This window comes from Acipenser ruthenus, chromosome 21, assembly GCF_902713425.1.
Source record: "Acipenser ruthenus chromosome 21, fAciRut3.2 maternal haplotype, whole genome shotgun sequence".
NCBI lineage: Eukaryota > Metazoa > Chordata > Actinopteri > Acipenseriformes > Acipenseridae > Acipenser > Acipenser ruthenus.
The window spans coordinates 27,559,801-27,577,590 of record NC_081209.1 but is presented as its reverse complement, the minus strand read 5'-3'; the positions used below and the strand labels follow the sequence as shown (position 1 = coordinate 27,577,590).

Genomic DNA, 17,790 nt, shown 5'->3' with positions numbered 1-17,790 from the left:
GCCCCTGTTTCAATTAAAGCCCAGCACAACCACCTTGCTGTTTTCTCTTTTTCAACAGTAGCAGTGATTGAGAGTGACTCCTATTCACACAGCAATATGACTTCTCCGGGGAAGGAGATTTTTCTCCAGGCAGCTCGGGGCGGCAGGCCGGCAGTGAAATGAGTTTGGGTCTCAGGAGCCCTCTTCTATCTGATGAGTGACTCAGGACGTGTCATTCAATTTATATATCAGAACAATGGGGATTGTGTTATGGAAGGCAGGGGGGGGGGGGGTTCTGCTATGCTTTCAGTTAAGCCACTTAGCATCTGCCTTGATTTATTAATGAATCATGTGGTTCACTTTATTTGGTTTACAAGATCTGATTAACCAGCTAGGCCTTCCAATGAGTCAGTTTAAGTGACTGCAATAGCTCCCAATTCTCTTGGTCTCCACTTTGATCCTATAACAGTTAACCATGGTAAATTGACACTGCTATTTATTTGTCATGTTTTTACCATGCTATAGTATGCATAATACTATACCATGGATAAGCATGTTAGTTTTTTTACAATGCATTATCATATTTATCTATGTTCACACACTTGCATGTGCTTCACCAAGGATACCTGTGTTCTAGCTTGCTTTTACTATGCTTGACTATGCTTTTACCATGGTATACCACAGTCAACTCATTCATGGGTCTATCTGTCTATTGGAGTAACACTATGCCTTGCAAGCTCTGCAGTAAAAGCAACTTTGTTTTTTTTTTCTTTGCCCTTGCAAATGAGTCTGCATTTTCAAATAAATAACTTGGCCTAAGCTGCAGTGATGAATGCTTCTGTAAAGACAAGGGAAGGTTGGTTTAAAAATAAAAAAAGAACCTCTGAGAGCAGTGAAGACACAAAGCAGCATCCCATGCAGCCTCTGGAACCAGACAGCTTTATATAATGTGCTGAGCGCTGCCGGCCTCAAACTGTCTTTTAGGAGGGACTTACATAACAGGGCCCATTGTGAAGGTCATTGCCATCAGTGAGGAGGATACCAGGGACAGGGTGAGCTGGGAGTCTGGGAGAGACTGGGCTACAGAGGTCAGAGCTGAGAGACTGGCTCTAAACCCAATTCAATTAACTTTACAGCTGGGAGAAAGCATTTGGAGAATTATAAATTCACATTATAAATGGGGCAAACAAAAAGAGAGTATTTATTTGGATTGAATTAGCGCATTATTGAAGACGTGCTCACTGAGTGAAAATAAATAGTGCTCCACATTCGCTCCGTTTGTTACACGCTTATCATTTCTTAGAACGTTTTCTCTGGAATTTTGCTCTAAACACCAGAGTCACACTGCCTCCCAGTCCCTCAGCACTAAATACTAGAGCCCACTGCCTTTCAGACTGTTAGTACCCCCCCAGTCTCCCCCCAGTCTTCCCCCAGCTCAGATCCATGCTCATTTGCTCCAGATGCAAAAGAAAATATTGAATAACCTTTCCCCTCCTTGGTACATGCCAAACTGCTGAAGTGAGACCTCTTCACATAGTAATTGTCAGTTGCCATGGTAATGAGGCCTAGTGGGAGCTTTGCAGCTAAGCAGATATCTTGGCTGATTGATTTTTTCTCTGTTTTTTCTTTAGTCAGGCTTTTTCTTTACCCTTTTAAATGACAAAGCCTAGAAAAATAAGCATTAGCTTTGTATTAGAAAGTCAGTCACACATCAGAATCGTTCAAACATCCCTGGAAGGGTTTACAATGACATGCTAGCACTTCTAATGTCTCAGCTGCCTAAAACACTCCATGAAGGATTTCTTCATTAATCATTTATCTTTCTACTGTATATATGTCCAGCAACATCTACAGGGCATTCATTAACACAGGCCTATTACCAGTTTTGAACAGTGAGGTCAAATTCCCAAGGCAAGCGTGCTTTCTAAAGAGGTCTATCATGCTGTTATTTTTAGGGAGGATTTAAATGTTTCTCGTAATGTTAAGTAAATCATTTTCACATTTTTGTTGCATGCTGGTTTTGGCGTAAAGGGTCAAGCCCCCCTCCCTGTGTCTCCACGGGGAGCAGTGAGCGTTCCTGTTCCTAACACCTATCAACAGCAATCTTTGCACGCTCAATTGTGTCCTAATGGAGCTGAGCTCAGCCGGCACTAATGGGGGGGGTGGGGGATGTTGCATTATTTATGAGTCTGTTGGAAGAAGAGCAGATGGGATGAAGTTGTTTGATTAAGTTACTCTGGTACAGGTAGGAGAGGGAGATGAAGAAGATGCAGGGCACATGACAGAGGGAAAGAGGAAAATAAAGGAAGAGATGCAAGAAAAAGAATAGAGGGAAAGGGAGTGAGAGAGAAACAGAGAGAGAGAGAGAGAGAGAGAGAGAGAGAGAGAGAGAGAGAGAGAGAGAGAGGTGTTGCAGCAGGGGGGCGGTATTGCAGCTCTGCGTGCCACTGCAGCAAGAAATGAAAAGTGAGCCGCCCTATCCCTTACAGCCCAATAAATATTCATGTACTGGTCTGGGTGATACGCAGTGATACGCTGTGAGAGAGGCTGTCTCGAGGAAACACAGCGACTTCTCTGAACTCTGTGTGGCTCTGCGGTTATTAGAACACAAGGAATGTTGTATTTGAAACATCCAGTTTTCTTTAAGGCTAATTGTAAATAATAAGGGGCTGTATAAACAATGGTGAAACATGATACCATAAATAGGGTGTAGGGTCATCATGCAACAACATCTGAGGAAGCCCTATATATATATATATATATATATATATATATATATATATATATATATATATATATATATATATATATATATATATATATATAAATATATATATATATATATATATATATATATATATATATGTATATATATAAACCAGTGTTCCAGGGGAGAGGATTAAAAAGCCTCCTTAACCATTACTGTACTGGGCTATGCTTGTTTTGATGGGAGGAAAATACTGTGTATGAGGACCGCCACTAGAGGGCCTCCCAACTGAGACGCTAAAAAACAACAGGTGCGGACGCTTTATTAGGAACGACTCGAAAATGAAGTTGGCACATCATATGACAATGTTATGCTAGGCCACATGACCACATGTATTTGGCTGCGTGGTATATAATCCCTAGTGCAGTTAGATGTTAGTTATTGCAGGGGAGATGCAAAGCAGATAAACTCTTTATTTCTTTATAGCAGTTTGCCTGCTGTATGAGTGCTTGCAGTGTTTTGCATGGGTGATGCCCATCATTAGTGGTCTTAGGAATGACTGGCAGCGTGTCTAATGTTCACTGAGGGAGCTCAAGATACCAGTACAGTAATGACCTGTTTGCATTCCTATATTTGTGGGGACTTCTCATTGACTCTATATTTTTATTTACTATTTCTAACTCCAGTCAGACAAAACTCCACACAAGGTGAAAGTCGACAACAAACTAAATATTTTGGTACTGAAACCCGGCACCCTTTTAAAATATGTTCTCTATAACTGAAAAGGAAGTGACAGTCAGTTCAGGAATATCTAGATATTTATGAAGTAAGGCTCTGAGTGAGGGTGAAAGAGGCAACAAACGCCCCACTGAGCCCCAATTGTTCTGCATGAATTCTTCTGTGCCAATCCTAGCTGGACAGGAGTGTATGTTTGTTTTTGGGTCTCTGTCATCTTCCCCTCCTCGCTCATCCTTTCTCTGTCTCTGTTTATCTCTCTCTCTCTCCAGGCTGGCTGCTAGCTCTTGGTGCCTGGCACTGCCGTCTGCCATGTGCTCCTTCCAGAACCTTCTCCAGACAGAAGAGGCTGCACTGTCTCTCACTGCTACGTTCAGATGTTGTGAAAGTCTAAGAGCAGTGCAAGATTATATATATACAGACAACTGTGGGACTGCTGTGTAGTGATTTTTAGGCTGTGATGAGGTGGTATAATGAAAGTGTATTATGCAGATGGGTGCAGTTTGTGATTTGTTGAGAGGCTGTGTATTTTTATCGTTACAGTAAACGTGATAACTGTGGTGGGAGTAGTTTGGCCAGCACTGTAGATTTAGCTGAAGGATTTAGAAAGCGTTACCCTGCACACCAGACAGGATCTGTGACAAAGCTACTGATTTATCAGGGCAGGATACACAGTATAACACAGCACTCCCTCATCTATAATTTTGTGCACATTATATGTTCAGGTCTATATTTTCTATATTGACCTGTAATTTAGAATAGCCTAAGTATGTGGCATTTAACAGAATACGATCAATGGCCCTCATCTCAATGGCAAGGACTTTGCTCCAAGGGGCTCTGTTACTCACAGAGATTGATCCCTTTGAAATACCAGAATCCGAGACACAATCTGAAAACAGCTTTTTGCCGCTGGAAATCTCATTTGGCAGAATCCGATACGCCTCATGCCTGCGTCTTGCAGAACGACATTGGAGCTGCTAGCTTGTCAAAAATAATCGTTTTCATTTCAGCATCTTTTTGTTAAGCCGCCCAATGCTAAGTACTACAAAAAAACCTAATAGAATGCAAGCAGCTGAAGATCCTTGCAAGTAAGCAACACACCTATAAACTGTGTAAGCTACTTCTAGCTCTTCTACAATCTACCACTGTGGCCATGCACACAAGCACATGCGCTTATCTCTCAGACAGTAAGGGAGCATCGTCAATGATAAGCACACGTGTCTATCTGATTAAAGGCAGTTCAGTACTTACAGCAGTGACATCAGTAGAATGCTGGTTTGGGAGAATACAGAATACGTACACGAAACTATTTGTTCCCATTGAATGAAAAGCTGAATGAGCTTTCAGTAAATAAAACCCTTGAATCCAAAGATTCTTATAATTTTGGAAAACACTATTTAAGTAACATTTACTTCACTGTAATTACACCAAGAGTTGTGTTGTTGTCTTACAGGTGGGCTTACAGGTCAAACACATTGGGCTATATTCACAAAGCATTTACCTCAGTGCTTAGTTTGCAGGGTGTTTTTGTAATAGGAAAAAAGGCTAAGGTGCAAACGTGAGCTCCTAAATATGTATGCGAAACTCTGTACCAACAACTGGTATAAACATAGCACTCTTTGGGATTAAATAAGTTCATCTTAACTACATGCAAAAATTCACACTACACAGCCCCTTCCCGCAAGATTGTATTTTAATAAGAAACGGAACACGACCGGCGGCATTGACGGTGCTCGTGTCTCACCTGCGGCCTGGCTCAGTGTCCACGGTGCTGTCTCAGCATGTCTCTTGTGACGGTGCTCGCGTCTCACCTGCGGCCTGGCTCAGTGTCCACGGTGCTGTCTCAGCATGTCTCTTGTGATGGTGCTTGCGTCTCACCTGCGGCCTGGCTCAGTGTCCACGGTGCTGTCTCAGCATGTCTCTCAGGGCTGGGTCCTGGATTTTGCTTCTTCAACTCTGTCTTGAGTATTGTGTTCTCGACCACTTGGTCTTGTCTGCTTACTAGAGCATCACTGCTTAAAAACATTTTGTAACCTGTCTTCTGAGGATTGGGGCCACAACGAATCCCACATGAGCAGTACACAACTGCAGAGCATTTGGACTGGAGTTTACCTGCACTGCAGTCTTGTAACTGTGGTGTTATGACTTTAGCAATGGGATTGGAATCTAGTGTATTAACAGCATATTCATCTGTGTTACAGTGCACTGTGCACAAAACTGCACACCACACTCTTACAGCTAAAAGAGGTGTGAAGAATAAGCTATTTCTTACCTTTGGTTCTGACGGTGTTGGTTGTAATTCTGCTATTATTAAAAAGCGAGCTGGAATCACTCTAGTCGCACCCATATTCTCTGCAGTTGTTTGCTCATACACCCCCCGCCTCTCCCCCACACTCCCCCACCCTGGTTTTACTGGCTCACTCACCTCTGACCTCTGCTGAGAACTGCGCTGAGTGTCGGGTCACAAAGTGACGAAGCTGCAGGTCCAGGTCACAGGAAGTGAGGTCGATATCCCATGAGCGAAGCCCTGCGGAGGAGAAAAACAACACGAGCCTGCGTTAGAATACCTGCCAACCTTGTCGAGTCTATTCATATAATCAACACGAGCCTGCATTAGAATACCTACTAACCTCGTCGAGTCTATTCATATAATCAACACGAGCCTAGACATTCTAGCCTTGTTAAAAGGCTTTTGTTAGTTTTTATAGCTAGTTGTGATCCTGTTTGGATGGACAGTGCTGTATTATATTTGTTATTTGATTCCACTCCACTCTAAATGCAGTTAAGTGCACATTTCCTAATTATACTAGTCAGTATAAGAGCCTGTTAAAGCCATATTATTACCTCCATAGGCTGTCCGAAACTTCAAAACGTTTTTCTGGGTTTCATTGAAAGCCTTTTTCTAACCCAGTGTACACGGTTATACTGATGGCACAGTGCATCTTTAAATGTCTTGAACACACTGCAGGTTTCTCTGTGAGTGTGTGATCTCACTATACTATGCAGGAGCCAAGCCCTGTCATGTGAATCATGTGAAAGGACAGCATACACACCACGACGAGCCTGCACCGAATACTGTATAAAGATTATGCAGCATCCATGCATGCAAGCATGCAGATCAGCTGAGCTCTTGAAAAACCAGCTTGAAAGTTCATATATACTCCAGTAAAGTGCTGCTTTTACTTTACCTGCGCATGTGCGTGCACAGGTTTTATTTTGTGAGTTCACTGCTAAGGGGTCGGACAAAAAGAATGAGCTATGGTAGACAGAAATGCGGGGAGCAGGAAAAATGTTCCACCAGAAATTACAACAAATTCCCCTAAATAATCTGCCCTGCAGAACCCAGCCGATGCCATTCAGGTGGTACAGTAAATGTCAAGCAGTGTGGAAGGTAGTGGCTTTGAGTAGCTCAGTGCTTAGAGTGCTGGGCTGCAGTGTGGAAGGTAGTGGCTTTGAGTAGCTCAGTGGTTAGAGAGCTGGGCTGCAGTGTGGAAAGTAGTGGGTTTGAGAAGCTCAGTGCTTAGAGTGCTGGGCTGCAGTGTGGAAAGTAGCGGCTTTGAAGCCTCTCAAGCAGACACTGTTGTATTCATGCCAGATTCTCCTTCCATTAAGGACCTTATTGAGATCCTTAAACTCATTTTACAAGTAACCTGAGTTGCTTTAAAACCCAAGTGTCCAAGAGTGGAAAGGCTAATGCATTGACCCGCTGCACCGCCTGGCTCGGGTGTCATCCAGGAGTTTGAAAATGAATAACATCATCAGAGGTCATACAGTAAGCTATTTAATTCCATAGCCCTGCTGCTGGAGAGAGGAGAGAAGAGACAGACACGCCCAACAATGCGAGTCCTTTAGAAAGGACATTGATTTCTGCCGCAGGATAAACCCAGCCTCACAAATGTTCACTCAGATATGGTAAACAAATATCCATGGTGAAGCACAGTAAATGCACAGTGTAAACACTATAGTCTTATTTCTACACATTCTCAGAGCTATTTATCACAAATCTTCATCAGTGCTAGTGTTTCAGAAAGGAAAGTTACCAAAGCAGAAATAAACAACTCAGGTCATTTAGAATTGTAACTGGTGCCAATGAAAATGTAGAATGAATCGCTTTGAGAATGCAGCCTTCTGTGTCTGCTTGGTTTACCAATTCACTGTATCTGTTTTAAAGGAGCTTGAAAGAAGCTCTCTGCCATCTTGCTCTCTGGATGCAATTGGACTCTCCTCTGAATACTTGAAGGCAGAATATTGATGAAAACAAGAAAAACCTAAACAGAGTGAATTTGAAATACAAGAGCCAGGCTGTCTGTGATTGGTGGAGTGCCAGTGGAGCCAGATGGCGTCGTCTGCATTTTTAAATGACATTCAGGCTGTGTTAAACTGGAAGCATCCATTGAAAATAGCCTTAACCACTGAGCTCCTCAAACCCACTACCTTCCACACTGCAGCCCAGCACTCTAACCACTGAGCAGCTCAAACCCACTACCTTCAATACTGCAGCCCAGCACTCTAACCACTGAGCTTCTCAAGCCCACTACCTTCAACACTGCAGCCCAGCACTCTAACCACTGAGCTACTCAAACCCACTACCTTCCACACTGTAGCCCAACTCTCTAACCACTGAGTTCCTCAAATTCACAACCTTCAATACTGCTTGACATTTACTGTACCATCTGAATGGCATCAATCCAGACACTGTATTGTGATCAAGCTGCATTGCACCCCCTTCCCCTGTTCCCACATTCCCTTTCTCACCCTCCTCCACTCCGCACTCCCCTTAAGGAGGTGTCTGCCGCAGTCTTGCTGAAGTCAGCAGCTGCCGCTGTGTCTGAGTCACTGCCAGCGCAGCGTTTATTAAACCGTAATGTATTCCTCTCCCCAGTGTGGTGGAGCAGGGTAGAATACTGATAGGCAGGCAGGGGCGGAGGGGGTTTGGAGTAGGGCGCTGGCAGTGGGATATGTCATATGAAGCTCCTCCATTCCAGGTTGCTGCTGTGAGTCAAGTCAAGGCTGGTATTGGTTGATTGAAATCTGGTGATTGGTATTTTTGCCTGTACTCTGTGGTTAGATAGAAGACTACTAAATATAGACATGTTTACCATTCTGCCCCCCTTGTATCACATAGCACAAGCCACCATGCACCTGCCTTAACATTATCTTGTGTGTAAGTAGCCCTGTGACACTGGACACATAGTATATTCCTAGACCCTATTTAACTAAGCTATGACATCATTAGAAGGAATAAGTATTAGGGTTGCTAGTAGTATTAGCATTAATATTGGTATCAGTATTAGTAGTAGTAGTAGTAGTGTCAGTACTTTAAGAAAGAATTAAAAAGCTGGACCATTGATTGCTGTAGTCCAATAACATTGTTGCTTATATCAATGTGTGTGAATCGGTGCAGTGTTTGCTTATCTGTGTATCAGTATGTGGCACTGTGTGCAAGTGGTAATACAGAGACTGAATCATTTCTCTCTGTAACAGTGTCAAGGACATTCTCACCCAGCTGGCTCTGATAAATAGAGGCTGAGCATTCACGCTGCGTCAGTGAAGCTTTAAAAAGCCTTCCTATCTCAATCTTACTTGATTTGTGTCAGATACAGTACAGTTGATAAGTCTGTAAACACATGTGCACTGATGTGGTTCTCGTCTGCTGTGAAAGCTCATTTTTAAATGACATTTACCATACACACCCCCTTTGAAGCAGTGTTATGCAGTGTTATAGATGAATCCCCATGACCAACGGACCGATACATCTGACCTTCAAAGCAGCTCCTAAATGTCACTGGCTTCTCTCTAGTATCCTGTTCTTTAGAGGTGTGCAATATTTATAAAAAGAACAACTGCAGCTAAACTACAATGAAAGCACGGTGCATGATCATATTCATTACAATGAAAGCACGGTGCATGATTGTATTCATTACAATGAAAGCACGGTGCATGATCGTATTCATTACAATGAAAGCACGGTGCATGATTGTATTCATTACAATGAAAGCACGGTGCATGATTGTATTCATTACAATGAAAGCACGGTGCATGATCGTATTCATTACAATGAAAGCACGGTGCATGATCGTATTCATTACAATGAAAGCATGGTGCATGATCGTATTCATTACAATGAAAGCACGGTGCATGATTGTATTCATTACAATGAAAGCACGGTGCATGATCGTATTCATTACAATGAAAGCACACAATGCACAGACAGACTACACAAACACCAGGCCTGGTCTTGGAGAGAGCTCTAATAATCAGCTTCATTGAGTTATTTGCTGGTGGGTTATTTTCTGCTTTGTCAGGGGAAATGGCCGTACTTGTCACTACAGATAGCTCTCAATTGCCTGTTGACAGCCCTGCAGTGACAGCACTGTGGTATGATTGTTTATTTGCTGTGCTGATGCCATCACTGTGCAGTCCAAGAGCATCAGTCTGGGTTTGTCTTAATTGAGGTTACAGTCTGAGTGGCCTCCTGCATGTGGCATATCCTGCTATGCCTTGTCAATAAACTAACACTAAAAAGAATGTATGTGTTAAAATACTACAATGGTCTTGAATTTCCACTTAGCTGTATTATTCTGTGTCTTTAGTACAAACACATTATTATTATTATTATTATTATTATTATTATTATTATTATTATTATTATTATTATTATCAGTAGTAGTAGTAGTAGTAGTAGTAGTAGTAGTAGTAGTAGTTATTTATTTTGTTGGTTTTTGTTACTCTTATATTAGGTGTACCGTTATAATGTTTTACTGCAGTAAAATATTATAAAAGCAAAGGCCAGTTGTAGTGCAGCAAAGTAAAAACACTGGGGGAAGTTTGATGAGGGTAATCTGATTGCATGGTGCCTCTTTGAGAGTGTTCTGCTCTGCCTGCTTCCTCACCTGTCTCAGCCTCCCACGCCTTACCAGCCCTGCAGAGCAGTCCTCAGTGTGTGAGTGTGCTGTGGGGGAGTGGAGGAGGGTGGGAGGCATATGACTGGTGATTGAACACTTTTCTACTCTGGCATGACAGAGCTCCCAGCCCAGGCCAGAGAGCTGACAATGGGTTTTCTATTCCAGTGGGAGACTGTGCAGCAATTCATGCCAGCCTGCAGCAACTGAAACCCTTCTGGCTTTCTCAGATCTCTCGCTGTACAACATGATCAAAAACTAAAAGGAAAATAGTGTCATATATAACATTTTATATTGCACCAACTTTACAATAACAGTGCTTATTTTTCTTTATTCATCCCTTATGCAGTTTGATTATAAACAATCATATAGATATAACACCTTCAATGTATTTCGTATATTACTGCTGTTAATCCTAGATCTCCAAGATGTACAAAGAAGTCTGAACTAAGTCTTGACGGTGTACATTCTAGGAAATGTAGTCCAAAGACAGGGCTTCTGCACTGCAGTTAAAGTGCAAAGATTTGGAACACAGATAGACTGCCGTTAATAGTCAACATGTAACTATAACTTTCACTGACTGTAAACTGGGGGTTTGATCACTAACTCCCCTATATACATAATCTCTGAGAAATGTGTGCTTATCAATAGAAAAATGCAGAAACGGGAACACTATTGATTCCGTCTACTAATGATAACTATACATTTATATACATGTATACACGTATGTATATAGAACTGACAAAAACCTCCAGAAGAAATCTCCTAATGCGGCAGGAAGCGGTGCTACAGGTGTACACATTGCAGTGAATGTGGCTGCACTCCGCAGAGCCGCATACTAAAGTCAAACAAACCTTTGAAATGTAAATGATCCCAGACAGGCAGCAAACGCCCAAAACTGTATTCAGAAATCGGCGATAGGGCTGCATCGACTGAAGATCGAATCATTTCCACTCCGCTAAAGAACATTTTCTACTTCTTTATTATTATTATTATTATTATTATTATTATTATTATTATTATTATTATTATTATTATTATTATTCATTACCTGATTACTAGAAAGTCTCCCCATGCATTTCTTTTTGACGTCAGACTCTCTTGAATTGCCCAATCTAATCGTTTTCAGGTGACTGCCTCGGCTCTCGCAGCAGCATGCATGTTTTATAAAGTGCGTAAAGATACCTGAAGTTCAGGTGCTCAACAAAGAACAGCGGTAGAGCGTGCCAGCTGTAACATACCTGGGAATCGCTTGGCTCAAAACAACCCACGGAAACGCGCTTTCAAAGTAAACGAAATACAACGGTATCATCATGACCTTGCGTTTTATAGAAAATAACTTTATGGATAAAACACCAGCCCGGTTCCAGTGGTTTTCATGCTCTTGTCTTGGCTTCTAGTGTTGTTCACAATTGTTATTGGTGTGTCAACAGAAGGAAACTTTTTTTTTGTACAGCAGTTATTTTTGACACGAGTTGAGATCTTTGGATTATGTTTTCCAACGCACTCAGATTAACATTTTAATAGTATTTGCTACTGGCCTGGATATAGGGCATTGCATTACGTATGTTTTTTTATTGGTTTGTTTGTTTGTTTTTTGCCAAATTTTAAAATAGAGATATAGGGACGGTCAAGCACGTCTGAGTTCCAGATGGTTCAGAAAACTTTTTACCCGTTGCTTAGAAAAATATAAAAATAAGCAAATTTTGGAAGAATGAGCGACCTTTTTACTGCAACACCCCGTTTGTGTTCAAATAAAATAGATTTAAACTGGAGAAAAAAAATCCGCCATCAGCGGAATCGGTCCAATTAAAGAAGTATCTTTGAAGTTAAATTAAGAATAGAGTATACCTTTTGAGACGCCTTTGAATTTTATTTGGTTTAGTTCGATAATACCAATGTTGTCCTTTTTCACTGATTATCCTGCAAGTTTATAACATTAAGATCCGTAATATTAATATTGCAGTAACTCATCCAGGCTGGAGAGCTTCAACGTGTCCACTTAACTCTTGGTTGTGTAAAAAGCTCAGGAGGTTTCTGAGCGACTCACCCAATTCAATGGACTCCCTGATGGCTGTGAGCTGGTTCTCTGTCGCGATCTCCCCGATCACGATAAGGATGTAATAGCTCCCTTTGTTGAACGGTGCTGCAGCACGCTGCTGCTGTCCTTGGTGCTGAACTAGCTGCTGCGGCTGTACGGGTTCCCAGCGCACGTCGCTCTTCTCGGCGGCAGCTGCGGGTCCGGCCAGGGTCTCCATGGAAACAGTATGGCGAGCCGACGCCGGCCCTTCCTCCATCTCCATGACAACTGCTGCCGCGGCCTTTCAGAGTAAGGGAAGATTGAAGGAGGGCCCAGTGGGAGTGGCGAGCCGCATTCTTAAAGAGCAGTCAGCCTGATGCTGATTGGCCGGACAGGCATGTGGCGGCCTGATGTCACCCTGATGCAAAGTTAACACCAGGTGGATGGATCGGTCTGGACTCTATTGCTGGTGTGCCTGCGTCTTCAAATCACTGTTGCCAAGTCCGCTTATAATAAGCGGGACTGGGCTTGTTTTGAAAGGCAGTGCCGCTTTTTTTTTTCTCGTGAGACTTGGCAACACTGCAAATAGAAAATATCGACGATGGTATCCGAGTTTTAAGGCGGGACAGGTCTGCTGGCAGGTACATTGAGCTCATGTAGATAATGGTGTTATAATGAATCATAGTTTGTAAGTATCACATTTATCTGCAGTGTGTAGGCGTGGCGCATTAACCTTGTGTTCAATGTTACTTTGACACGCAGCCATTATCTAATTCCTGCTCTGACAAAAACAAGCTTACTTCATCTGTTTAGCTTTTATTTTTCTTAAATGGTTTTGTTGATTACTTTTGTATTTCTTAGTTTTACTGCAGTTTTATTGCACAGATAAAATACATTCAAAAGGAAAAGTTGCATAATGTACTTATTGCAAAGGATCTCCATTAGCTTGCACTGAGTACTAACCATGCTTGCTGTTACCTGAACTGAACTGCATGCAGCTTGACATAGCCTCTATCCCTGTGATCCGACATAAACACATTCATCATCTGCCCTTGTACTGTGTCAGTTACCCTACAGGCATCAGCACTAACTATGCTTACTGTGGATACTGTATTCAAAGTAATACTCAATAGAGTATTTAAACAATAATAAGTCGTACAGTACATACAGAAGAAAGGACCACCTGAGAACCAACAAGAGCCAAAGTCCCAAGCACAGTGCCCCATGCCAGCTACTGAGGTACCACTGTCCCATTCATACATACTGTATGATGTTGACTTGGGGTGCCCACTTCCAGTACTGGAGCACCATTCCATTGCAGATTAATTAACCGAGTTGAAATAATTCCAGTCCAGGACTTTGCTCCAATCAAGTCCTAAATGAGTTAATGAACCCTTAGTTGGTTGAATTAACTAATTGAAGACTTAGTTGGACTAAATATCTGAGCTGGACTGGACTGGAGTTGGAACCAGTGATTTAGAACCTTGTTTGGACGAAGACCTTCACTGTAAGCACCACCTCTAGCCCTAAACCTTCATTATTAAATATTATATGTACACATACGCTTCTAAAAACAGTATTAAAAGAAAACAAAAATATACAGAGAAAGGTAAAACAAAGTGCACAGACTGAAAGGGTAGGCTGCACATTAAGACACAGCCCCCTGATCACAGTCAATGCAGTATTGATGGGAATACAAGGTCACTGCTAGCAGTTGTAAATGATTTAGCAGTTAGTACTTCTATATTTGAACCTGTGAGTATATTTTTTTAAAAGAAGCACTTAGTTGTTATTTATATTATTGTAAATATAGGAGGGTATCATGTATCCCACTATAGGCATTGTGATAGCCACCATTGCTTACATATTCACATTTCTATATTGAAGTGGAAATAGTGATGATGGCACTAGCGCAGATAATGCAACATGTGCGGGTTATTTTGTTTACTGCCAGAAAGGATTTCTTTAAGCAAAACTTTTGCTTCATCAGTAAAATCCCTAGACCATTGAAACTCAATTTGATTTCTAAAGGGGCCACCATTAAAGATTACATAACAGGAGGCATAATCAGGGACTGAAACCAGGTTTTAATGATAAATGTAACAACCCTCTAACTACAGTCAGTTAATTAAGTAATTTAGATAAGACTGTAAAGTAAGCTAACTGACCACTTATAATGATACTGCAGTTACTTCACCAGTAACATATCAGGGTTGGCAAATAAAATAACATCAGTTTGATCCATGTTTACTGGTCATGTAGAAAAACAACTGCATATAAGCAACTGTATCTATAGATCTGTCTGTCTGTCTGTCTGTCTGACTGACTGACTGGCTGTCTGTCTGTCTGTCTGACTGACTGTCTGTCTGTCTGTCTGACTGACTGACTGTCTGTCTGTCTGACTGACTGAATGACTGTCTGTCTGTCTGTCTGTCTGTCTGTCTGACTGACTGACTGTCTGTCTATCTGTCTGTCTGACTGACTGTTTGCCTGCTGCCTGTCTCTGTTGGCCTCTCTTTCTCTCGCTAGCTATACTGTATGTATTATCTATGCACTGTATGTTTATTTTGGTAAAAATGGCATAAAGTAAAAGGTATTACTGCCAGTGAATTTTAGAAAGCAGATCAGAAAAAGAGATACCTCACCCCACGCGCATTTCCAGACAGTGACGCTGCACTGCAGCAGTCATTAGAGTCTGGGCAATACTCCAGGAGAGAGAGGGTGAGGAGGGGTGAGAGAAAGAGGGAGAGAGGGAGAGAGAGGGAGGGGATGAAGAGGAGAGAGAGACGGGATGAGAAGAAGGGAGGGGGCATGAGAAAGCGGGCGGATAGAGGAGTATGTGAAAGAGGCTGTTGCTAGGATACTAGACAGACACATCCATCTTTGGAACTAGAAAAACATATTCAAATTTGGGCAGTAGAGAGGGAGAGGGGATGAAAGAACACTGAGTCATGGTGCCACATAATGGAATGTTGGCAGCTCTAGCTGTTAATACTTTCAGGGCTGTCAATCATCCAAGGCAGGGTGGTTTGCATATTTTCATCAAGGGTACAGTATATACGTAACTCAGCTTCATTCTTGCATGCATAGATATACTGCAGAATTATATTTGACTAATTAATAAATGACTGGCCAGGGTAACAGGATTCCAGAAGCTATCAACATTAAATGTGTTTGATTTACTGTGTGCAGTCTAGGTGGGGGCAGTTAGCCTCCTGTTCATCCTGCTGTAGCTCCATTCGCTGAGGTTGCTGGCTGTTTCTGTATCTTCCTGTCATAGAAATCACAATGTATCCATCTACCCTGACTGGCCACAAAATCAGAGCACTCAGCTACCAAATCCCACAATGCATAGCTTGTGTGGATTGGACTGGATACAGCATTCCCCTCCATGATGCTTTCAATACTAAAAGGTACATCATGGTAGACAATACTTTTTTCACTACTATGTAATGTAGTATTTTTTCTATTTCTAGGTCAATACACTTTACCATGGTTTACCTTAAGGGTCAATATATAAACTTGCTTTCATTATATATCTGTAAGGATTGCATCCCTGTGGTTCTGTGAGTCCGAATCCCTGCTGAGATTGCAGGCTGACTGAACTCCATTTCAGCCACAGGCACCCACTTTGATCCACTGCCTGGAAACTAGAGGTCATTCATTCTCACAGGATGGAAAGACTCAGATCAAAATCTCTTTAATAATGTAGTATTTTCCAATGGAGCGATGAACTCCAATCTATAAGCTGCTTTCTGTGCTTGTGCCTGGGTACGGTTTGCCTGGCCTCTGTGTGTCAGCACTCAAAACTGCAGATGAACAGTTTTCCTGTTTGTGTTTTTTTATCAAGACACCACAGTGTCCCCTGCTGGTGAAGAAGCCCACTTACAGATAGAATGCTGCGGTTCTTTTTTAAAGGCTATTTCCCCTGCAGAATGTATTATTATTATTATTATTATTATTATTATTATTATTATTATTATTAGTAGTAGTAGTAGTAGTAGTAGTAGTAGTAGTAGTAGTAGTAGTAGTATTTTAAGTTTCTGATTAACTGTTACAGAATCCTTGACATGCACACAGTAATAAGTACAGTAATAGTTTCATCATCCTGTTGTAAATCAGCAGCCCTGACACATTTTTATAGAGGGTTGATTGTTGGACTGGTCTGCAATGAATGCCATTTAATGTCATTTAATGCACAGCTGGCAATGTTGCAGTGTTTGACTGTATCTGGGTTGTCCAAAAAGTGTGTAGAAAACAGCCTGGCAATGTAATAAAAATGGGGTTTTGAAAATGCGAGTTCACTATAAAATTACGCAGCAAAAGGGCAAATTGAAGGAATAGAAGAATTGATTGACTATTTGGATCCAGTTCCACCTGCACAACAGGGACACCTGCTGTGTGGGAGAGAAACTGCAGACTCCTCACGAGGCACCCACAAGTAATGTTCTTTTTCCAAACACGGGCTGCTTCTGAAAAGACTCCTAAAACTGAATTTCTGGAGTGCAGTGGTTTTAGAAATGACCTCTAAGGGTGTGCAACTGTAATTTCTCTCCCCACTGCAACTGTGGCAAATTTGAGTTTGTATTGGACATTGCATACGGCATTCAATTAAAGTGGTTTACAATGTATCAGGATGTGAAAACATTTGAAAATCACTGCAAGAGTTTCATAAAACCGAACACTTGGGCTGTACGTTTAGTAAAATAACCTTTAGGATCTGTACTCTTGTTTAGCATTTAAACGTTTCTAATACTTTTAAAACATGCTCTGTAAAAATTCAAATATTGTGGTCGATCTCCATTGTTAATATTTTCACTGCTCTCAGCAACTTCAGTACTGTGAATAAGCATTTCCATTTATTGAAGCCTTGCCATTTGTAATGTACAGGAGCGTTCCTCCTCCTCAATCTCCATCAATCTCCACTCAGAAAGTCAATGAACTGACTCCAGTTTTCTAAACACAAGTGTTTTTTATTCCAGATAATAAAACAGTTTTGAGGTGCTGATAATGTAAAAATATGTATAACGAGAAAGACAATGTGAAAATAAAACAGTCTGTGTGTAGTTTTTGACTGCCCATATCAAAAGAACCCATTCTATTACTTAATACATCCTACAACTGTCCCCTACATTACAAAGACAGTGCTTTTTATCTTTTTACCAGAACAAATTATGGAAACAACAAATGATTTAGAGCAAGACTAGGGGTGGGGATTATATTACCCATGTTTCCTCACTCAGACCCCTTATTAAATACCCTGGTATCTCTAAATAGATAATCGTCTCCTCTTTAAAAATATGCTAACTATTTGAATGAGCAAGACGTCTCACCAGTAGAATGGTCCCCTGCCATTCCTTTTCTAGAAAGCAGTACAACTGGGGATGGGGAGTTTGTTGCTGGATAACTTCACTCAGACTACTTGCTCACTAAATATATTGGTATCC

The 17,790-nt window shown here is 41.5% G+C and overlaps 1 protein-coding gene across 1 annotated transcript in view; it reads right to left on the bottom strand.

The window, feature by feature from the left end:
• LOC117428307 (microtubule-associated protein 1A-like) overlaps positions 1-12,675 on the bottom strand; it is a 49,848-nt gene extending 37,173 nt beyond the window's left edge. Inside the window, exons 1-2 of the mRNA XM_058995377.1 lie at positions 12,374-12,675; positions 5,847-5,948 (exon numbers count right to left, since the gene is read on the bottom strand). Coding sequence (XP_058851360.1) covers positions 5,847-5,948; positions 12,374-12,626 — 355 coding nt within the window. The 5' untranslated portion in view covers positions 12,627-12,675. The remainder of the gene's footprint in view (positions 1-5,846; positions 5,949-12,373) is intronic.
• Between the last annotated feature and the right edge of the window lie 5,115 nt (positions 12,676-17,790).